Genomic DNA, 24,094 nt, shown 5'->3' with positions numbered 1-24,094 from the left:
CAGCAACCTCAAACTCTTGGGCTCAAGAAATTCTTTAGTTTCAGCCTCCCTAGTAGCTGGGACTACAGGTGCCTGCCACAATGCCTGGCTATTTTTTTGTTTAGCAGGCCCGGGCTGGGTTTGAACCCACCAGCCCTGGAGCATGTGGTCAGCACCCTAACCACTGAGCTATGGGCGCCCAGCCTAGTCTAGAAACTTTTAATATTATACTTGAAACTTTGTATTCTTTCTTCTGGTTCTTCATTATCAAATGTTAGAATTAATTAGCCAAATATGCAGTAGCTGTGGAAATCAGAAATTTAAATCTTGCTAGTCCCTAAACCAAATGATACAGCCGAGTTTTTTATTTAACACTAAAACAAACTGGCAAAAAATTATTGCCAAAATGATCTTGATTAACAGCTTAAAATTAGTCATTCTCTAATCATCTATGTTTTCTTTAAGGGAAAACTCATTGGTAAATAGCTGGAAAATTTCAGAGAACCTAAACCTTGTCTCCTCTTCCCCCATTATTTTTAATCTTTGGGTGGTATTTATATGCCCAAAAGTTCTTCGGTTGTCTTTTGAAACCCTCTGTATTTTAATTATCCACCTGAATAGAAGGGCTTTATTCTTTTAGCCTCCAGATGAATCTTTCTGATTTGTCTACAGGTAGAAAGAAGAGCTTAGGAGTCCATAGCTGAAGCCTGGCTAAGTGACCTGTGAGTTTCCTTTCATCTCTAAAAATTCTATGATTCTAATGTTTTTATAAAACAATATTTTATATTCTAATGTTTGAATGAAGCATATTTATAACAAAAGATTTCATTTATCATGTGAAATTGCAACCTTAGAGAACAAAGTCTTCTGAGAATCGCTTTTACACTTGATCTTAGCCAAAAGGCCGAGAAGCGATCTGAGAATCGCTTTTGTTCATCCCCAGCCAGTTGAAGGTTATTCGAGGCACCATTAGGCAGAGATGAAAAATTAGCACAATGTGCAATTTCCTCTGCTTCCTTTTTTTGGCCCTTTTCCCATCCTCTGCCCTGATTTATGAACTGGTGTCTTTCTTTTCTTTTATCCTAACGTTCCCATAATCCCCTCCTTCCTTCCACAGGAAGGATTGGTGGCCAGTCATTTACTGTTGTTCAGCTGATCCTATTGTTAGGAATGAATTTTAGATAATGCTGTATCTCTAGTAATACTTGCATATTAAACCTTTTTAAAATCTCAAATTATATGTGTTCATTCAGGCAGTGCTGCCACTTTTCTCATGTGTGTTGTCATCCCATAGTCCGGGTCACCATGTCCCCGGCCTGCTCCTCATCTGCTCTTTGCTGCTCTGTTTTTCGAATCTGTGGCCAGAATGATCTTTTCAACATGCAGGTCTAATTACATCACCCATTTGTTTAAAACATTTCAGTGACTTTCCAATGCTTTCACTGCATAGTCTGAAACCCCCAAGCCTGGCCGACAGGGTCTTGAAGGACCTGGCCCTCTTAGGGTCGTCGTCTTGTACCAGGCTCTGCCTCTTTCCCTCTGCTGCAGACGGCCACAGGTCTTCAGTTTCTTGACTTTACCTTGCCCCCTCTTGCTTCAGGTCTGCAGAATGCAATGTGAGAAGAGAGGAGCGCGAGGGAGAGGAATCCTAGTAGGAAAGCACTTGGCATATTCACAGGACTGAAAGAAGACAGAGCTGGCTAGGGAGGGTCTGATGGGTCTTGTTCAGGGGAACGTTTGACTTCTATTCCTGATGAGCCAATAAAGAGTGGTAAGGACACTTTGATTTGTGGTTTCAGAAAATTCACTCCATGAGAGAGGTGATTGAAGAGGGGCTAAGTGGCAGTGAGGCATCAGGAAACTAGGGCTGGTCAGTGGATGGTGGCTAGGACTTGGATGTGGCAGAGAAGGTGGAAGAAATTGATGGATTTGAAATATATTTTGGAAATGGAATCAGTAGAACTGCTCGTGAATTGAGTCAGGGGAGAGGCAAGGAGAGGTCAAAAAATGACCTCCAGGTCTCTGGCTTTGGTAATGATTTGGAAACTGCTAATTATTTTAGTAGCTACTACATGAGGATAGTGGAGAAGGAGCATCGGGGGATGCTGTACTTTGAAGGGGAAAGCATCAGGAGCTGTACTTTGAACTGATAGGTTTGAGTCTCATGAGACAGCTGGGTCGGGAGAGGTGGCCCCGAGGCAGAGGGTCCCGCTCTGAGATCAGGGGAGCATCTGGGCTGCCTCTGCAGATTGTCAAAGCCACATGAAAAGGGATGGAGTGGGACCTCTGAGAAGAGAGCAAAGGGGTGAGGTGTGAGTCCTGAGCCCTCAGAGGGATGACAGCCAGAAGCCAAGTAAAGGAGGAAGTGTGGCAGATGACCTAGAAAGAGCCACCAAGAAATAATAAGCCCCCGGAGAATGTACCAGGAGGGCAGTGTCAAGAAGATCAGTGCTAAAGTGCTCATTTTCAAAAGGGGAGAGGGTGAGAGGCGAGAAAGAAAATATTTTTTTGGTTGGGGCTGGGTTTGAACCCGCCACCTCTGGCATACGAGGCCGGTGCCCTACTCCTTTGAGCCATAGGCGCCGCCCAAGAGAAGAGTTTTTATTGGAGCTGCTATGTAGAGTTTGTTGGTGACTTTGATGAGACGGTTTGTTTTAGGTTGTGCCGGAGAAGGAAGTTAGATTGGAACATGTTCTGTAAATTAATGAGGGAGAAAAAGGTGTGAATACTTAGGGGGAGGTCTGTGGGCCAGGAGCATCACCTGACCTTAGGTTAGTGGTGCAGAATCTTGGGCCCCACTCCAGACCTACTGAATTAGAATTTGAATTTTAACAAGATGCTCAGGTCATTTTTACCTACATTAAAGTTTAGAAGGTGTTGGTGTAGACAGTTGCTATGGAGGGATTGCAGCATTAACACGGAGACATATGGGATCATGTATTTAGGGTGGAGATTAAATCGAACTATCTGCATGTTGTTGGGGATGAGCCTATAGAGAAGTAAAGACTGATTAAAGATGCATGAAACAGGATAATGGTACGGATGACATTCTCAGGCGTGGAGTGGGGGTGGCGTGGAGTTTGGAGTCCACGTGGAGGGCTTGGCCTTTGCTAAGAGCAAGAGGGTGTTCTCCGTGTGACTGCAGACAAGGAGAAGAGGGGTGAGGGTGCCGGTGGGTTTGTAGATTTGGAGGAGCCATGAGGGAGCTTATGCTTGATGTCATCCGTGTTCTCTGGGAAAAATAAGATAGGGTCATCTGTTGAGAGGGAGCCTCGGAGAGTGCAGGGGAGAGTCATGGTGAGATTTCTAGGAAGTGTGGAGGGAATGCCCGTTCTTGCTTTGTGATCATAAGTGCATTGAAAGTGAAGTTCCGTTAGGCTGGTTCCTTGATTTTCTCTCCCTCACCAGTAACATTTGCATGCCAGGTGCTGGTACTGAAAAGGAGAACAGAGCTTGATGGGGGAGACAGGAGTGAGGGATGCAGGGCATCTGCAGGAGGGGCCGTGGGATCTCAGCTGGTGCAGGAGGATTGATGGGGGTTGGTGACAGAGAGAAAGTGCTAGTGGCTGTACTTGCAGGTGTCAGGAGGGCAGAGAGTTGTGGTTGGGGGGCATTTGAGCAAATGAGTGAGGATGGAGGCAGAGGCTAGAGGGCTAGAGAGCTAGAGAGATGCTCTTTCTGGGGGAAGTTGAGGGTGTGATTGTGGTAGTGTTAGGTAGAATGAAGAAAAAGATTTTTGAAGAAGGGAAGGTCAAGGACTTGAGAGGGGTCAACCTCCCGCCTGGGTAATCTACATGGATATAGAAGTCACTGGGGAGGATGACAGGAGTTGGGTCAGAAAGAAAGTCTGTGAACCAGAAGCAGATGTCTCAATAAATGAGGCAAGTAACCAGGAGGTTGCAGCTGATGGTAACAAAGTGAGGGCTGGGGTATTACAACTGGAAAGCCCAAGCCTCAAAGATACAGGGCTTTTGGAAGAGGGAGGGGATTAAGGGAGATAGTGGCCTGGAAGTGACATTGGGGAGGGAGGGAGGAAGGACACTTATCCATCTTGGCCCTGAGGCACATGGCATGGGAGGAGAAACAGTATATGCTTAAGGCGTAGTGTCCCCAGGGCACACCCAGGTCTCTGTAGACACTAGGTAATGGAACACAGAAGAGGTAGAGGCTCTGCTGGTGTCCCCAGATCATGGGGTCAGGTGGGGTCCTCGCGTTGAGTGCTGGATGCAGCTCTGTGGGCATGAGAGCTGAGTAATGATGAGTGAGTGAGTCTTTGCACTTCTAGCAGTGACCTAGGTGGTCTGTCCAGGAAGGATGCTCAGCACTGTGCTGCCCTCTGAGAGAAGGCCCCGTTCCAGCATTGTAGTTCTCAAATCTTGCCTGGGGAGGTGGCACCTTCCTTGTGTGGCTCCCTCGGGCTTAATACACTGACACAGCAGGGAAGAGAATGAACTTAACTTTCTGTTAGAGCAATTTCAGGAGTTGCTGAAGCGATTTAAGATAGGGACATCCTGAAATGGCCATTGCTAATGCCTCTGAAGGCAAACGACCTTGTGTTTTGGGGAGAAGAAAGACGGGTGTAAACTCTGTTGATGAGAAGAAGACTCCTGCACTGTTCCCAGGTTGAAATGCCTCTGGTACATATTCCCACAGTTCCCTGAGAGACAGGCAGGGCAGACGTCGACTATGTGGGCCCAGTGGGTGAAGTGGCTTGCCTGGTCCTGTGGGGAGCGCTGCGGGGGTGACGACTGGAAGCAGCCCCCTCTTTCCTAGTGAAGAGGCCTCCCTTGCTTCTCTCTTCCTCCGTGAAGGACTGGCAGGTCTTCCTTCCTTACTGCGTTTGACTCCAGTGCCAGTTTCTTTCTCAAGACTTCGTAGAATATTGGAGTGACATTCAAAAAGTAGTTAAGTGCTTACTCAGAACTTATTTTGATAGGTGTTTCCTCATTTAGTCTTTATAAGAACCCTGAGGATACAGATACTCTGTTTTTTTGTAGATCAGCCTGAGACCAAGAAATAACAGATTACCAGAACCGTTAGTGTCCTAATAGCAGACTTCAGACTTCAAGTCTGTTTTTTCTCCTGTCTCGCACTATAGTTGGTATATAAGTACTTTTTGAAAATTGTGGTAAAATATACATAACATAACATTTAGCATTCCGACTGCTTTTCAGCATACAGCTCCATGGCGTTAGGTACACGTGTGTGCAACCATCACCACCGTCCATCTCCAGAACTTTTTCGTCATCCCAAACTGAACCTCTGCACCCATTAAGCAGTAATTCCCCGTTCTTCCGCTTCCCCTGTCCCTAGCAGCCACCACTCTCTGCGTCTCACTATTCTAGGACCTCACATCAGTGGAATTATACGACATTTGTCCTTTTATGTCTGTTTCATTTCACCAAGTTTTATTTCATCCATGTCATAGACAGCATCAGAATTTCTTTCCTTCTTAAGGCTGAGTATTCTGTGTGTGTGTATGTGTGTACATACACATACACCACATTTTGTTTTATCTGTTTATTGACATTTGGGTTGTTTTTCACCTTTTGGCTATTGTGAATAATGCTGATATGAACATGAGTGTATAAATATCTTTTCAAGTCCTTGCTGTCAATTCTGGTTTTTTTTTTTTTTCTTTAGATAGGATGTCACTTTGTTGCCTGGACATGAAGGCAGTGGTGTCATCCAGCTCACTGCAACCTCAAACTCCTGGGCTCAACTGGACCTCCTCCCTTAGCCTCCTGAGTAGCTGGGTCTCCAGGCCTGGGCCACCATACCCAGCTAATTTTTTTATTTTTAGTAGAGACAGGGTCTCACTCTTGCTCACGCTGGTCTTGAACTCCTGGCCTCAAGCAATCCTCTTGCCTCCTAAAGTGCTAGAATTATAGGTGTGAGCTGCCATGCCGAGCTAGTGTAGGCATGTATCACTTAATAGCAGATATGTTCTGAGAAATTTGTTAGAAATGTGATGTCATTGTATAGCCATATAGAGTATACTTACATAAGCCTAGCTGGTGTAGCCCACTATGCACCTAGGCTCTATGGTGTGACTCCTAAGCTACAAACCTATATTGCTTTTTTTTTTTTTTTTTGAGGCAGAGTCTCACTGTGTCACCCTTGGTAGAGTGCTGTGGTCAGCTCACAGCAACCTCAAACTCTTGGGCTTAAGTGATTCTCTTGCCTTAGCCTCCCAAGTAGCTGTGACTACAGGAACCCACCACAATGCCCAGCTATTTTTGTTGTTGTTGTTGTTGTTGTTGTAGTTGTCATTGTTGATTAGCAGGCCCAGGCTGGGTTCAAACCCACCAGCCCTGGTGTATGTGGCTGGTGCCCTAACCACTGAGCATGGTTGCCAGAGCCTATTGCATGTTACTGTATTGAATGCTGTGGGCAATTGTAACAGAGCAGTAAGGGTGTATCTAAACATACAAAAGTTACAGGCGCCCACAACACAGTGGTTGTGGCGCCAGCCACATACACTAAGGGTGGTGGGTTCGAACCTGGCCCAGGCCACCTAAACAACGATGACAACTGCAACAAAAAACAGCCGGGCATTGTGGCTGGCGCCTGTAGTCCCAGCTACTTGGGAGGCTGAGGCAGGAGAATCGCTTAAGCCCAAGAGTTTGAGGTTGCTGTGAGTTGTGATGCCATGGCACTCTACCAAGGGCGACATAGTGAGACTCTGTCTCAAAAAAAAAAAAAAAAAAGTTACAGTAAAAATATTATATAATCTTATGGGGCCACTGTCATATATGTGGCCCATTGTTCACTGAAACATTGTCATGTGGTGGCATGACTCATAGTAACTACTTTTGTCAGTTTCCTCCCAGATCTTTGTTTTAGAACTTGCGCTCTGTGTTGCCTGTGCATGTTTCTCTCTCCTTAATGAGCTTTCTGACCCAGAGGTCTGTGTCCTCAGTATTTCACATCATACTAGAAGGTCTTCCCACCCCACCCGGTCCACTAATGGAGCAGCAGGCCTGTGCCTTGGCTCAGAGTGAGGACTGCTGGGCCTCTGGCCCAGCCCTGCCATCCCCTGGTTGAGTGACCCTGGGAAACTTTTACTATACTAGTTCAATATACTAGTAATGCTGTCGAAGTAGTAGAATCTGTTTAAATCCCTAAATAGGGTTTCCCTGGGTTAAGTAATTCAGAAGAGGGACATGTATGCTGGCTCCAAATTTCACCTTCAGCTGTTGAGAGATGAAGTAGCCCCAATGTCTCCAAGGCTGCCTTTGCAGGTAGAAGGAACTTAAGAGTGAGTTTATGTAAATTGGTAGGCCTCTCTAAGGCTAGCAAACCCCCCAGATTCCATAGGTGGGTGGGAGAGGTAGGGCAGAGTTATGATGGGAGCAGACTTTATTTCAGAAATAATTACACTTAAAAAAAAATCAGAGCTTGCAAATTATTCCCACCATTTCTTGCTCATTTCACTGGTGAGGTATAGGGGAGAAATGTTTCAAAGCTTACCGGTTTTTACTTGTCTTCTTGAGGCCTTACAACCCACATGGACACCTCCAGGTCTGTGTTTTTATCCAGCACTACTGAGTATCTCCTGAGTACCAGGCAGGTATGGCTTCCCAAGATGCGTGAGCATGAAGTGTGGTGGAGAGACACAGTTTATCGAGGGGAAAATTACTGGTTACCCTAAGTGCAACAGGAGGCAGTATTGATAGCTCGGGGCCCAGTTAAACTGGGAGGGTGAGCTGGCTGGGGACCATGGAGGAAGGTGGTGGAGGGAATATTTCAGCAGAGTGTTAAATTACAGGCAATACTTTTTTTTTTTTTTTTTTGTAGAGACAGAGTCTCACGTACCGTCCTCGGGTAGAGTGTCGTGGCGTCACACGGCTCACAGCAACCTCTAACTCTCGGGCTTACGCGATTCTCTTGCCTCAGCTTCCCGAGCAGCTGGGACTACAGGCGCCCGTCACAACGCCCAGCTATTTTTCTGTTGCAGTTTGGCCGGGGCTGGGTCTGAACCCACCACCCTCGGCATATGGGGCCGGCGCCCTACTCACTGAGCCACAGGCGCTGCCCTACAGGCAATTCTTTATCAGAAGGAAGGACAGTCCTGGCAGAAGGATTAGTATGTGCATAGAGGTACAAACCTCTATGTTTATGATAAGAAACTTCAGAACCTTCTATTAGTATTTTTTTGAGACAGTCTTACTTTGTCACTCTCAGTCGAGTGCTATGGTGTCACAGCTTACAGCAACCTCAAACTCTTGGGCACAAGCTATCCCCTTGCCTCAGCTTCCCAAGTACCTGGGACTATCAGCGTCCGCACCATGCCCGACAGTTTTTTAGAGGCAGGGTCTTGTTCCTGCTCAGGCTGGTCTTGAATTCCTGAGCTCAGGCAATCTACCTGCCTCAGCCTCTTAGAGTGCTGGGATTATAGGTATGAGCCACCTTGTCTGGCTCTATTTTTTGTTTTAGTAAATTTGTGGGGTTTTGTTATTTTTGGGGGGTGGGGATGGGGGAAGATAAAGTAGTATTCATTGGTGAGCAGAAATATCTAAAACAAGTTTCCTTATACACACTGGAGTACTGATTTAAGTTGTTTTGCAGATATAATTTCAGAAAAACAGCCAAAAATTAAAGAGAACTTAGTTTCAATTTCCTTATTCTTATAGACATGGAAACTGAGTCATACGTGTAGGAGCATCTAAAAATATTCTATTCCCTGGTGTTAATGACAATAGCTACAAAAAGAAGAGGAACTTGACCAAGGAGGGCACTTGCCCCAAATGAGGTCTGGCTGTGTGAGACTGAGGGCTGGGCCCCTCATGTCTACAGCTGGGATACCCAGTGAGCCAAGCTTGTGGAAGGGAGTGAGTAGCAGGCTTATGGTGGCCTTTGAGACGGAGCATGCCCCTTCCAAAGGCAACAACAGTTTCTCAGACCTAGCTGATGACTGAGATTTAGAAATTTCAGACTTTAGCCTCGGGAGGCACCAGCCACATACACTGGAGCTGGTGGGTTTGAATCCAGTCTAGGCCTGCCAAACAGCAATGACAACTACAACTAAAAAAAAAAAAAAAATAGCTGGGCATTGTGGTGGGCGCCTATAGTCCCAGCTACTTGGCAAGAGAATCACTTAAGCTCAAGTGTTTGAGGTTGCTGTGAGCTGTGACGCCACGGCACTCTACCCAGGGTGACAGCTTGAGGCTCTGACTTAAAAAAAAAAAAAAAGAAATTTCAGACTTTGATTTTTTAAGAGATACCAGACGTTTGGACTTTTATGTGAAATCTCTTTAAAATATTAATAAATCAGTTTCTAAAAGCACTTTGTGAGCAAAAGAAAGCATGTCCACAGGCAACTAAATTTTACAAATTGGCAGCCAAGTTTTTTTTGCCAAGTGGTGAAAGCTGATCTGCAGCAACAGAAACAGCGCTAGCACAGGGAGAGAAACAGAGGGACAGGTCTTGACAGCCTTCAGGACACTGGGTCCAGCTGCTCTGAGTCCCGGCCCTATCCTCGGCCTTCTTCCTGTGGCTTGGTTTTTTTAATGACACACCCTATTATTCTGCCAATAAATCCCCCATTATGGTTCAAACTTGTTTACCTTAGGTTTCTTTTTAGTGGAAAATTTCAAACATATACAAAGTGTGGAGGGTAGTATAATGAACTACCTTGTCCCCATCAGTCAGTTTCAGTAATCTTATGTCAGGGGCTGGGCCCATCGGCTCCCACTTGTAATCTTAGTGTTATTGGAATTTCTCTCTTCAGTAGGTCCTTGGTCTCTGGGATTTGAGGAATGAACCCATGAACCACAGATGAGTGGTAAGATAGGATTTTATTGGGAAGGAATACAGAAGAAATGAAAAGCACCAGAGCTTCTGGCAGGGGGAAAGACCAAGTGGGGAATCTCTACATGGGCTCTTTATCTAGGGGTATTAGGTCTTGAGAATTATCTAAGGGTATTAGATCTTGAGAATTACACTTGGCCAGGACTTGGCAAATAGAAACACGTTTTCAGTGTTAATGAGTGTTATCGACAAACCAATGAATGCAATCCCTCCAGCTCAGGGCAAAAGGTCAGGGCATTCCCTTCATGAAATTGTTCAAGCCTAGGAAAACTGGGGTCCCCTGTCCAGCCTTGAATAGGGGCACCCTACCACTCTAGGAGGCTGAGGTGGGAGGATCTCTTGAGGTCAAGGGTTCAAGACCAGTCTGAGCAAGAGCGAGATCCCTGTCTATACTAAAAATAGATAGCTGACCATTGTGGCACGTGCCTGTAGTCTTAGCTATTTGGGGGGGCTGAGGTAGGAGGATTGCTTGAGCCCCAGGGTTCGAGGTTACTGTGAGCCATGATGACATCACTGCACTCTAGCCGGGGCAACAGAATGAGATTGTTTTTTTGCCAAATGGTGAAATAAAATGTGTCATTTTTATTTTTTAAAACTCTTCACTTACCATTCATTTCACCTTTCCTTTGTTCATTCTCTGGGCATTTCTCGGTTTCTGATGCCTTGGTCAGAGTAGTAGTAGTCCCCGGAGACACGTGAGTAAGCTGCCAGCTCTCTTGCCCTGGGAGCACACAGGACACACATTTACCAGTAACTGTCGATTTGTGGTGACATTGCAACAACAGGAGGCAGGGATTCCACAGAGGAAGGAGGCGCAGTCAGCTGACACGTGCTCACACTCACCTATTCAGTCCCTCAGTTTGTCTTGTCACAGCTATTTAATACTTTGCTATTAGGGGCTAAGAAATAAGGAGGCTGTGTGCTGATTTCTAGTATCAGTGGAAAATGATTTCTCCTGGATAGACAGTGTCACTGTGTTTTACTTTAAAATTGTGCAGCCTTTATAAACCTTGGGGTCTGTTTCCCATGTTACTTCATATTTGAGAGAGCTATTTTGGGGCGGGGAGAGAGCCCTTCATATCCTAATTTAGATTGAGGTATTCCTAATTTGGTTGTAACAGGAAATGATATAAAAAATTGGGCTGTGCCTTGGCATTTAGCATGGTGCTGCTTAAACTTTAGTGATCAGATGAATCCCCTGAGGACTTAGCTAAAATGCAGGATTCTGGTTCCTAGTCCTGGGATAGAGCCTGAGACTTTGCATTTCCCACAAGCTCCCAAGTATGGCTCACGTTGCTGGTCCCTGGACCAAACTGTAAGGAGCAAAGACTTACACAACATAGACCAAGCCCTGGATGTAAACACTGTGGTAATAGCTTATCTCCACAGACTTTAGGGACTTTGAGAAAAAATTCCAGAAAACTTCATATACTGAACTATTCAGCTGTTGAATATTTTAAAAATGTTTATTTATTTATTTTTTTAAGAAACAAGGTCTCAAACTCCTGAGTTTAAGCCATCTACCCTCCTTGACCTCCCAAAGTGCTAGGATTATAGGTGTGAGGCATTGTGCCCACCTCAGCTGTTTAATATTCTATCAGTTTTGTAAAATGTCTCATGTAATTCACACTGATTATAAACATTTAAATAAAACGGAGGAATGTAAAAGAAAATTGAACTTACCCCATTTGCAGCCTGACGTCCTTGTCACCAATGTTAACATAATTTTTCTTTGTTTATATATAAACCAACATAGAATTTTTTTTTTTTACAAATAGTATCATACACTTTCTACAACTTGGTATTTTTCCGCTTACTGATGCATCCTAGACATTTTTCCAGATTAGTACTTAAAGAACTTCCTTATTCTTTTCAATAGTTGTATAACCTAAAGTTTGGTTCTATCATAATTTATGCAAGTATTCTCTATTGATGAATATTTTTCAGATTATTATAGCATTCTTTGTAATGACAAAAAAATCATTATTGTAAGTATATCCTTATGCTTTTATAGAATAAATTGCTAGAAGAGTTTTCATTATAATTTTTAAAAAATGTTTTATTTTTTTCCCAAAGGTAGTGGCAGTTATTACCAACAATTGTATATTTCTGCAAACGCTTGACAGCACTTTGTATTTTGGGCAAAGTGATGCTTTATTTGCATTTTCTTAACTACTAGAGAAATTGGGTATGGCTTCATATATTTATTTGTTATCCAGGCTCACTTCCTTTTCAGTGAAGTACTTCATTTTTTATTCATTTAAAAAATTAGGTTATTTGATGTACCGTTTTGGAGGGTCCTTTTATGGAATATTACTTTGTCATGTGTTACAAATATTTTTGCTCTGTCTTTCAGTCCTTCTTACAATTCTCCCTTGCTCTTAAATTTTTCTTTTTCACTTTTGTGGCTGTTTAATTTAAAATTTGGAGCCATGTTCGATTCTCTACCTTTTTCCTTTGCAGAGGTTTCCAATCTGTGGCCTGGGGCTGCATGCTGATTTTGTGTGGACTTTTTTGCTTATCCAGTGTAGTGTAGACATCAGTGTAGTGTCAGACATCGCAAAAAGTATTCGTGGACCTTTTGTTTTTGTTAATCGGCTTTTGTTAGTGTTTGTGTATTTAACGTGTGCCCTAAGATAACTCTTATTCTTCTAGCAAGTTATGGGGTAGAGGGAAGATTGGACACTCCTGCTTTATTGCTTTCTGTGGGAAGACTTGCTTGAAAAAAATAGAAATTTGAATTTTTTTTTTTTTTGAGACAAGGTCTCACTATGTCACCCTCAGTAGAGTGTCATGGTGTTACAGCTCACAGCGACCTCCAACTCTTGGGCTTAAGCAATTCTCTTGCCTCAGCCTCCCAAGTAGCTGGGACTATAGGTGCCCGCCACAACGCCTGGTTATTTTTTTGTTGCAGTTGTCTTTGTTGTTTAGCTGGCCTGTGCTGGGTTTGAACCTGCCACCCTGGGTGTATATGGCCTGTGCCCTACCCACTGAGCTACCAGCCCTGCCTGAAATTGGAATTTTTATCTCCTGTGTTGAGCCTGAGTTTTTGTAAAGTCAAAGAGCTGAGCAGAGGATGTTGGTTTTATAGACAGAGAAGGGCTGAAGAAAGCAGAAACAAAGAACAAAAGTCGATTGATCATTTCAAAGTTACTTTTCTTGTAAAGCTGGGACAGGAAGACAGAACAAGAGAAAAATAATTGGTTAACATCAGGTTACAACAAAGGAACTTCATTCATCATGCTAATTGAAGATTAAACCTGGCCTTTTGGGAAATTGACTCTCTCTTGGTTATTCTGGAAGGTCAGGTAACAACTTGGTTTCAGTTTGGTGACATGGGACTTTAGCACCGGTGACTCCATTTTTATTTTCATTCTGGTCTGCATTGACTTGGTGCAGGAGCTTAGTCCAAAACAGTGGCTTCCTATAATTTTTAAAGTAAGTAAACCTAAATTTTTCTTGTTATCCTCCTTCCCTCATGCCTAAATTCATAGCCTGCTATTATAGTTTACCAAATATAGTTATCATGTGAGATATTATTGAACTGGAATTAATTGATGGTAATTGTTTAATAAGTGCTCCCTCTCCCGTACTGTGGTGTTGCTTCAATGGGCAAAGCAATGATGGTTCCTTGAACCTTTGTAGAACCACAAGTGTAACATCATAGGGAGGCAAAGACACACCTGGGGAATTTTTCACACCTTGCTAAAGGGAAAGCTTACCATATTAGCCAGGACATTTGAATTTTATGAGCGGCCTGGGTGAGTATGTCTTCCTCTGGGGTCCTCCTAAAATCTGTTTCTCGTAGGCCCTTGGTATCTGCATGCTGTGGAAGGTGGCTACGGGCCCCAAGATTACAACAAATATAAAGGTTTTCATTGACTTTTCATGATTCCAGAATCAGGGAGTACTTCTTTCTATAAAGTAGAATATGTGTTTCAAAGAGCTGAACAGAGGAGGTTGGTTTTATAGACAGAAAAGGGCTGGAGAAAGTAGAAACAAAGAACAAATAGCAGAGACTGACCTCTCCTTGGCAGGGGATTTTAAAAGGTAATTGTCATCCAAACCCTGTAAATCACCTTTAGTGTGGTTAACAATCACCTGGAGAATTTTTCTTCCCTGGACTGTTGAGGGTAAGCTGCATAAATCACGGCCTTTTTACCTCTAAATACATCACTGGGTGTTTCCTAAAGATAAAGAGACTCCCTTACGTGACAGCAGTCCAGTTATCAACCTCAGTAAATTTAACATTGTTATATATCGCACTTGAACCTTGGATCTACATCTGTATTCCAGGTTTGTCAGGATCAAGTCTAGGATCATGTATTACATTTGTCGGTCTCTTTGGTTTCCTGAAGTTTTCACTACCATTGAAATCTTCTATCATTGACATTTTAAAAGAGTGCTGCCTACTCTTTCCCCTTTTAGTCGGATTTGTCTGGTGTGTCCTCATGGTTAAATGTCCTCGGACATCGTATCTGGAGGCACATTATATTCATCCGTCTCTCCTTGGTGATGTTAATTTCGATCATTTGATCAAAATATTACCTGATTTTGCCACACCATACTCTTTTCCCCCTTGCAAGTTGTAAGTAATATGTGGGAGACCCTTTAAGATCATGCACATGTCCTGTTTCTCATCCAGATCCCCTCATCCAGATTTGGCACCCACCCAGGGTCTTGCCTGAACCAGTCTGTACTGTAACAGTTGCAAATTGCTGATTTTTTCCCCATTCAGGTGCACTGTCTACATTTACCAGCCTGCTGTCAGCATTCTGCTGCTGTAAGCAAGAGCCCTCTGTTCTCCCTTGTTTATTTAATATTTATTATAGGTGTGGATTTTTCAATAGTCTGTTTTTAATATTGTTTTAAATTGGTGCTTAAATCATCCCAGATTTAGGATTGTATCTTTTTTTAATTGTTATTTAGAGGATTCACAACGTGGATAATATTTGGGGAGGCTCAAATATTATGATTATGACCTGTTAGTAACATCCGGATTACCTTCAGTTCATACCGTTTGGACAAAAAGTGCTAAATACAGTTCTTTGCAGGTGTGCAGTACTTGACAGTTTGTGCTATGCTTTTGTGCACTGTATTACCCAGCGCATTGACCATTATGAGGAGCACTGGGAAGTTACATTTCCCCTAGGTTTTTAGATTCTCATATGACATTCATGACAACCCTATGATACAGGCAAGGTGACATTTGAGCTCTACTTACCAATCCATTTTTTCCTTAAGTTTAAAAAAGGCTAATTACTGTATTAGCCTATGGGACTGAAGTTCACTAGAAACGGTGCCTTCCTCCTAACACACTCTTGCATGGTTTTATACACTGTTATTTGCTTTCAAAATACATTTTACTTCTCAGTGAATGTGTGTTCTGGTATTTGGCTTTATGCTAAGTGGCAGAAAGCCTTATAATATTTATCATATGACATTACATAGAAAAACCACTTCCCAGCTTTCTTCCTCCCTTCACCTGGAAGCCATTTAAATGAAATCCTAGTTTGGAATGCCTTGTTTTTCTGTATAGGGGAGTATGTGTTTATCCTCACGGATTCAGTGCTTTTCAAGCTAAATCGAGTTGGAGGACTCACCTTGCAGTGGTTTCCCATTTTCACTAAGATAAAACAAAGTCTCTGATGATTGCATTTTAGCTGTCCCATTCATGGACAGCTGGCTTTTGAGCCCCATCACCCAGTCACTTCCCCTCCTAATGCCTCAGTGTCCTGTGGTTCCTGCTGTGACATCTCCTGGCTTTGCTGCCTGGCACGTGCTCTCTGTTGTACTAGACGCTCACCTCTCACTCCCTTGTACACAGTGGCCTCTCACTCAGCTTTGGAGTTTCCTGATTCTCTTTTCCTGGAGTTCATTATTCTTTCCAGTATACCTTGTACCATCTTTATCATTGTATATGGGAAATTATATCAAGAATGCCTTATTTACATAAGTCTTTCCTTGACTGAATTTTTCAAGAGAAGTAATCCAAAGCTTGGCATAAAGTTGAGCCTAAATTTTTTTTTTTCCTTCCTTGAGACAGAATCTTACTCTGTTTCCCAGGCTAGAGTGCCGTGGCATCAGCCTGATCTCCTGGGCTCTTCCTGCCTCAGCCTCTCGAGTAGCTGGGACTATAGTTGCCCACCACAGTGCCCAGCTAATTTTTCTGTTTTTAATAGAGATGGAGTCTTGCTCTTGCTCAGGCCCGTCTTGAACTCCTGAGCTCAAGCTATCCTCCCACATCATCCTCCCAGAGTACTAGGATTACAGATATGAGCCACTGCACCTGGCCTAACCTAAATATTTTTTGCATAAAAATGAATCAAACTACAGAGCTTTGGTGTCAAAAGGTAGAGACATATTGAAGGATGTTGTCTTAGCTTAGGCTGCCATAACAAAATACCAAAGACTGGATGGCTTAAACATCAAAAATTTATTTTTTCACAGTTCTGGAGGCTGGATGTTTGAGATAGGGTGCCAGTTTGTTTAGATTCTGGCGAGGGCTGTGTTCCTGCCTTGCTGACAGCTACCTTTTTGCTGCATCCCCACGTGGTGGAAAGAGCTCAGGTGTCTCTTCTACTTCTTAGAATTGTACCAGTTATAGGATCAGGATTCTACCCCATGACTTCATGTAACTGTAATCACCTCCTTCTGGCCCCTTTCTCCAATACAGTCCCTGGCGGGGTTAGGGCTTCAACATACGGATTTGGGAGGGAGGGGCATAGTTCACTCCATAGGAGATGCCTATGCGCTGATAGGTTTCTAGAGTCTTCTGTAAAAGGCTTTTTAACTCTAAGGTGAGAAACAAGCCAGGACTGGATATTATAGGCAGAAATTCTCACTGTTGGAAGGTCTGTTATGGCTGTTATGAACGGGCTGTGACCCCAAGTATAATAGTTCACAAAGTAGATTAGGAAGTCTGTAAGCAGTCCCAGCTGCTTAGATATAGTTCTGAAATTGTTAGCAATTTCAGTGGGAGAAATCTAATTACTTTGGAAAAAATGGATGTCTATGCTTCGTACTAGGGATGAAGTTTATTAATATCTGCAGTTTTCACTGAAATGCATAAAAAATAAAATGCATTGAGGGGTAGAGGGATGACAGATGCATGGGTTTGTGATGGCAAATGGAGTGAAATGTTAATTGTAGAATTGGGTGGTGAGTATATGGGTTCACAGTATAGTTCTTTCAAGTTTTCTGGGTGAATTTTTTTTTAAGATATTATATTTTATTCCAGCCTCGTCAATCATGACAATAAGTATAAATGGTCTAAATACACATATTAAAAGACAGAGATTGACAGACTGGATTTATGGTTTTTTTTTTTAAATTTCAGATTAATATATGGGTACAGTTAGGTTACATTGTTTGTATTTGTTAGGTTAAAGTCCAAGTTGTAGGTGAGCCCTTCACCCAGGAGATGTGCCATGTACCTGTACATTGCACCATTTAGGTGAAAGCTTACCAAACTCCCTCCCCTCCTCCTCTTTTTCCCCTCCCTCTTCTCCATCCCCCAACTTGAGTTTAATTGCAGGGCTTTTTTTTTTTCCATCTATGGGCTTATAGTTGCTCATCTACTAGTTTCATATTAGTATTGAGTACATTGGATGCTTGATTTTCCCTTCTTAGGAGGATGTTCTCCAAATCTATCCAGGTAAATACTAATGATGTAAAGTTTCCATCTTTCCTTATGGCTGAATAGTATCCATAGAGTGCATATACCATAGTTTATCTATTCATGACAGATTGGATTTTAAAAAGCAAGTCTCAGCTATAGGCTATCTACATGGAACCCACTTTACAAGTTCTGATAAGTAAATTTGCAAACTCATCCTAGAAAAAGCGCTACATATCACTACAGTCACTTTCAAAGTACTCCCCTTGGGGAGCTATGCATCTATGCCAACCCCTACTCCACCCTTCAAAACAGTGTTGGAGTTCTTTTTCTGGAAATGGCCATCAGAGCTGTCATTGCATTAGCTTGATGTCCTGAATGTCACAAAAATGTTTTCCTTTGAATATTTCCTTTATCTTTGGGTAAAGAAAAAGTCATGCGTGTGTTCCAAGGATGTCCCAATACTGTTATTTGTTTACTTGCTAAAAACTCCCTCACAGACTGTGATATAGAGCCATGAGTTGTTGGTGAAAAGTTCAGGTTCTTTTAGTCTAACTTTTTCACACAGCCTTTTTAGCACTTCCAAATAGTGAACTTGGTTAACTGTTTGTCTAGTTAGTATACATTCATAATAAATAAAATAATCCCTCTGATATCAAAAAAGGTTACTAACATCATTTTGACTCTTGATTTGGACAGATCGAACTTTTTTGATCATGGAGAATTGGCTGACTTTCATTATGTACTTTGACACTTTGCTTCAGGGTCATATTAATACACCCATATCTCATAACCAGTTTTAACACAGCATAAAACATCATCTTGCCTCTCCAAAAGGTCTTGGAAAACTTCAACTCTCTTTTCTTTTGTTGTGAGTGAAATTTTTCAAAATAAAATGTTGGAGAAAAGGATACCTAAATATGTTTTTTAAGAACATAATTATTGGGCGGCGCCTGTGGCTCAAGGAGTAGGGCGCCGGTCCCATATGCCGGAGGTGGCGGGTTCAAACCTAGCCCCGGCCAAAACCAAAACCAAAAAAAAGAACATAATTATTGGCTGGTCATATCGATTATAAACATTAAATCATTAACATGGGCTTGGCACCTATAGCACAGTGGTTACTGTGCCAGCCACATACACCGAAGGTGGCAGGTTTGAGCCCGGCCTGGGCCAGCTAAGCAACAATGATGACTGCAACAAAAAATGACTGGGCGTTGTGCACTCTACTGAGGGTGACAACTTAAGACTCTGTCTCAAAAAAAAAAAAGTCATTAACATGGACTTCTTTAACTTCACTAATATTTTTTTTCTTTCCCGGTATTTCTCCTCTCTATTTTGTTAGTTCCTTCAGATCTTCATTTTCATGAGTTGCTCCCCCCAGGAAATTTCCCCTGACCTTCCAGTGTGATTTAGATATCTCTCTTCTGCGTTCCCAGAGCACCTCTTGCACACTTTGGCCGTAGCATTTATCACTCTATAGTGTAATCATTTACTTACTAATCTGTCTGGACTACCAGACTTAGAGTTTCTTGAGGACAAAGACCATGTTTCTGGAATGCTTTCAGTATAAGTGAAACCAAGAACAATAATAAATAGGCTGTCTGTGGCTTCAAGTTAAGTTTCTTATCTTTAATACTAGGAATCTGGAGATGGCCATTTCCAGGGTTGGTGCAGTGAGGGACACATGGGTGGCGCCTCTGCCCTTCTTCTGTCCTTTCCTTTGTCATGCCACGTTGGCAGAAGTAGTGCTGTACCCTGGAAATACCCACCATGGTCATTTAGGGTTTTGAGCTTTTAGCACAGATGTTTTGGGAAATATCTGTGGATTTCTTGAATAGTTTTCAACTCATGTACTATTGTTTATCTTAGAGAAATTGACTTTGTTTTTGAAAATAGAAGTTTAGAGTTAGATATTTACATGTATTTTAAAGGCTTCTGCCCCCCATCCTAGAAAAATTTTCAGACAACTATAATAAAAAATTCAGAGAAATTGTGTGTCAGGCTGATGATCTGGAGGTTGCAGCCTCAACCTCAGTTCGTTTAGTGTGGACCAGAAATGAGGCCAGAAGTAGTTTTACATTCTTTAACTGCAGCCTTTTGGGAAGGGCTGCCCCTTATCCCGTTTGTTCTATTTTAGTCATAATTCAAATGTGCTTAATTATCTAGTTAAATTGCTTAGCTAACTTAATAAAAAGCATGTAATTAGCAGAGGGGAGTGGGGGCGCCTGGTGTAGGCAGGAAACTGTCAGTGTCAGAGGGGAGGAGCAGGTGTGCGATCTGAGGCTGGCAGCCAAGGCCAGTAACCTACACGCTAAGTGACAAAGCCCTCAATTATGTAAGTTCAATGCGCTGTTTCACAAGACAGTTGAATAAAATGCATGAAAATAGCTTGCAAAGCTACATAAATACGATCTCAAACGGATTTTAAATATAGGCACATATAGATCAAAATTCTAGGGGAAAATACACTATTAATAGTAAATATCTCTGGGTGGCAGGATCATAGGTGCTTTTCTTTTAAAAAGATAGTTGTGTATCTTGTGAATTTGCTACTGAGCTTCATGCTTTTCATTTTAAATACTTAAAAAATGCTTTAGGCATTCAGAGTGGTTCTTGTTCAACTCCATCTGGTCTCTTGATAATGTCATTTTTTTATTTTATATTTTGCTCTTTATTAAAATTGATCAAATAATAACTTTTTATAGTATCTGTCTGAAATGGCCTGTTTGTTATGTCTGTTGGCTCTTGTGAAAGGTAATTTTCTTGTGTGTTTCTTTTTTTTTTTTTGAGACAGAGTCTCACTATGTCACCCTTGGTAGGATGCTGTGGCATCACAGCTCACAGCAAACTCCAACTCTTGGGCTTAAGCGATTCTCTTGCCTCAGCTTCCCAAGTAGCTGGGACTACAGGCACCCACCACAACACCCGGCTATTTTTATTGTCGTTGTTGTTGCAGTTGTCATTGTTGCTTTAGCTGGCCCGGCTGGGTTCAAACCCACTAGCCTCGGTGTACATGGCTGGCGCTGTGAACCACTGTGCTATGGGCGCCGAGCCTTCTTGTGTGTTTCTTGAGTTGCAATTGTTTGCTTTCGCTGTTGCTCCTGAGCAGTCTTATTGCATATTGGCCGCCCAGAAGATTTTGTTTAGCACTCTGTCTGGGGCTCCAGCACTTTGTGACCAGCCTGGGACTACATTTTGTGTGACTTACTGGCGTTGAGAAGTGTGTGGTTACAGATTTTTAGGGAAGACTACCTTCAGCAAGAGTCCAGGCATTGTACTCTGTTGGTGGACAGATGTTTTTCTAGTCTGTCTTTACCTGAAGGTGTACTCCGTCAAAGGTCTGGTCTTCTCAATTCTCTATTGAGAAGATGTCTCAGTTCTAACTTAGCTGTGTGGATGTCTCATCTCTAGCCCTGTGTGTGTGTGAATCCTAAAACAGCAACCGTCCAGGGCTGTAGGAACTCTTACTGCCCGGATTCTACCCCCTCTCCCCAGGGTGGGGATTTCTTGCTTTCTTTTGAGCTCAGCTGTGCATTTAAGAGCAGCTCTCAGCCTTGGGTGCCCATTAGTATCTTCTGCGAATCTAGAATTCCCACGTCCAGGATGCATCCCAGACCATTTCTGTCAGAATCTCTGGAGTGGGACCCAGGCACCAGGATGTTCCTCAGGCTCCCCAGAGATTACTTTGTAGAGCCAGGAATGGGAGGCACTGAGTTAAAGTGAGCTTGTTTTATTTTACCCAAAGATGTGTTGTATATATGTATTTATTTTTCTATTTGCGGTATTTTCACGTTATCTCATCAGCAGTAATGGAACTAGAAGCTTATTTTATAATTAGAAAAACCTTCCTGGGTGGCGCCTGTGGCTCAAGGAGTAGGGTGCCAGTCCCATATGCCGGAGGCAGGTTCAAACCCAGCCCCGGCCAAAAACCACAAAAAAAAAAAAAGAAAGAAAAACCTTTCCCTTAAAATTAGATAGGAAGGAAACCAATGTTTATTAATTTCCTACTGTGTTGGGTACTGTGTTCAGGCCTTTCACATAAGTTATTTCATTTACTCCTAGGACAATCCTCAAGGTAGGTGGTTTACTTGTTTGCTGGTAAGAAAACTAGCTTGGGGAGAAATTGAATAATTAGGTCCAGGTCAACCAGATCACGAATGACAGACCCACCAGATGCTCAAGTCCTGTCGTTCTTCTTTTGGTGTGATTGTATGTGAAATAGAGGTTTTCCCATACAAATTGGTTAAAATAAAGATTGGTACCTGGGTCACAATAGCTTCCAGGTGCCATTTCCTTCCTTGGAGTGCTTTGTCTTCCCACAGTGCCAGGGTTGCTCCACTGGGCTTGTATTACTTCTGATAAGAGTAAATGGATTTTGACCAATAGATAGTTATTTTAGAACAGCTTAACTTGTTTTAGTAAGCTCCTTTAAATAAACCCGGAGCGAACAACTGATTTCTTCTTCTTTTAACTGTCATGTGTCATGAGGAGTCCTTATCTTTCAGCTCAGCTCCGTAATCCACTGGAGTGTTGTGTGACTGTGAGTGCGTGTTGATGTGGGAGTGTGTACGTGGGGGTGTGGCGGGAAGTGGAGGCTACAAGGGCAAGGAGAGGAAAGAATAAAGAGCTGGAGGTTGAGGTCCCCAAGCTGTTCTCCGTGGCACCAGATGACTTGGGATAGAGATAGGAAACAGACTTGGAGTGGCTGGTCATTTTGTCTCAGTGAAGTCCTGTTGAGGCAACAGTGATTTTTAGTGACAGTGTCCTAGTGACACAGGTGTGGAATGTGTGCTCCCGTTTCTTCTCTCTTGACTCGTTTTCGCTCTGGCCGTGTCTCTGCTGAGTAAATGACATCCAGAATTGTTGGAGGGCTTTTATCTCTGCCCAGAGCCTAGAATAATTACTTCTCTGTGGAACGTTGTCTGGGTTAGGCTTTTCTGGAGGGCATGAAAGGCATTTGATTTCAACTGGATAGAAAGCAAAGTGTGTCTAAGTCTTTGTCTTTGTCATCAGCAGCTCTTCAACTGGGGCTTCTCTCCGTGTGTTGTGACCTTGGAAAACCGGCAGGATGGCTGCAAACAAGAGTAAGGGCCAGAGCTCCTTGGCCCTCCACAAGGTGATCATGGTTGGCAGTGGAGGGGTTGGCAAGTCGGCGCTGACTCTGCAGTTCATGTATGACGAGGTAAGATGTGCCAGGCCCAGACTGCCTTTGTGTTGGCGTCTGTCATGGCAGTGTCCCTACTCCAGCTATGTTACACTGGCCATCTCCCATGTGCATAGGGCTTCATGGAGAAAATCTGGACCAAGGTCGTTTCTGAATAGCTTTCTAGGGAGCTCTAGCCAGCATAAGATCTAGATTGCTAATTTTAGGTAAGTGATATCAACTCTGGAAGGGATGTAAGGGGTCTCGGCCCACATTAATTCCATTGTTAAATTTTAAGCTTTCTTTTCTGTCTGGGTGGGGGAAGGTGGTAGAGAGTGGCCTAAAGAACATGTCAGGTGTTTGGTGTTATGACTAGTCAGTTTCGGAGACAGTGAAAGGGGAGCTGAGTTGTCACAAGAACTTAATCTTTTCCCAAGTGATAGACATCAAGTTCTCCTTAGTTCTCCCATGCAGCAAGGTAAAGAAAGGTTGTACTATCCTTTCCCAAAATTTATATCACTTACTTAATGCGGTTAGAGTGACTAGTGTTGAGTCCATTGCAGTAACAGAGCCTGGATTCCTGGCAGCAAAAGCCCCTGCTTGACTGCCATTTGCTGGTATGGTCAGACCTCTGTGTCCGTGGGTTCTGACAACAATAAAAAATAAAAAAATAAAAATGTAGTATAATAACTATTTACATAGCATTTGCATTGTACTGGGTATGGTTAAGTAATCTGGAGATGATTTAAAGTATACAGGAGGATGTTATATGCAGATATTATGCCATTTACAGAAGGGACTTGAGCATCCCAAATTTTGTTGTCTGTGGCGTTCCTAGAACCCATCCCCTGGGGATACCAAGGGAGGACTGCAGTATAGCCAGGGAGAGTGTTGAGGGCAGAGCTGAAATCTCAGGGCCTCTCACTTGCATCCTCACAGTTTTATGAAATTTATAAAAGGAAGGTAATGACAACCACAGTTAACCAATAGTGTAGTTAAGACCATGGTTTCTTTCATTAAACATTCCTTTTATCTTGCTTCCCTTACGTTGGGTGCAATTGGAGTGGCCACAGGCATTTTCCCCATCTCGCTGAGGGAAGTTAAGTTAGGAGTGGGGTTAGTTGGGGAATAGTGGTTTATGTTTATGTGGTTTGGAGTCACTTAGCATGCGGTTAAGTTATTGTTAGCAGTAGGGATTCTCCTGCCCATGGTGCTAACTGAGAGCATTGTGATTTGAGGTGCAGGGCCGGGGGGATCCCAATATGAATGTGTCCTATGGCAGCTGGGATTGTACATGTGTGGATGGTGGAGAAACAAGGGTCAAAACACGTGGTGCTAGGAAGTCCTCCAGAAAGTTCTTCCAGCTATTACAGCTTCTTATAGCAAAGTTATAGAGAAGCTTTAGAGGTTTCCTAAATTTGACAGTAGTCTTAAAACTTTCATTACTGGTAATGTCATGTAGTGTTGAAGCTGAGAAATTTTTTGAACTGTGAACACGGGAAATTTTTATTAATGATGCTAGAGGAAAGACTAAATTATAT

At 42.9% G+C, this 24,094-nt stretch overlaps 1 protein-coding gene across 7 annotated transcripts in view; it reads left to right on the top strand.

The window, feature by feature from the left end:
* The window catches only part of RALB (RAS like proto-oncogene B), a 56,929-nt gene that overhangs the window by 14,206 nt on the left and 18,629 nt on the right, over positions 1–24,094 (top strand). For 4 of the 7 annotated variants that reach the window (XM_053597766.1, XM_053597761.1, XM_053597763.1 and 1 more), the window contains one exon: positions 22,427–22,592. In XM_053597766.1, coding sequence (XP_053453741.1) covers positions 22,479–22,592 — 114 coding nt within the window. In that variant the 5' untranslated portion in view covers positions 22,427–22,478. Of the gene's footprint in view, positions 1–680; positions 702–22,423; positions 22,593–24,094 lie in introns of those variants that run through there. The other 3 variants (XM_053597759.1, XM_053597765.1, XM_053597764.1) reach the window with 2 other exon arrangements.

The sequence above is a fragment of the Nycticebus coucang genome, chromosome 7, assembly GCF_027406575.1.
Source record: "Nycticebus coucang isolate mNycCou1 chromosome 7, mNycCou1.pri, whole genome shotgun sequence".
Taxonomy (NCBI): domain Eukaryota; kingdom Metazoa; phylum Chordata; class Mammalia; order Primates; family Lorisidae; genus Nycticebus; species Nycticebus coucang.
This window is presented reverse-complemented; position numbering and strand designations above follow the sequence as displayed.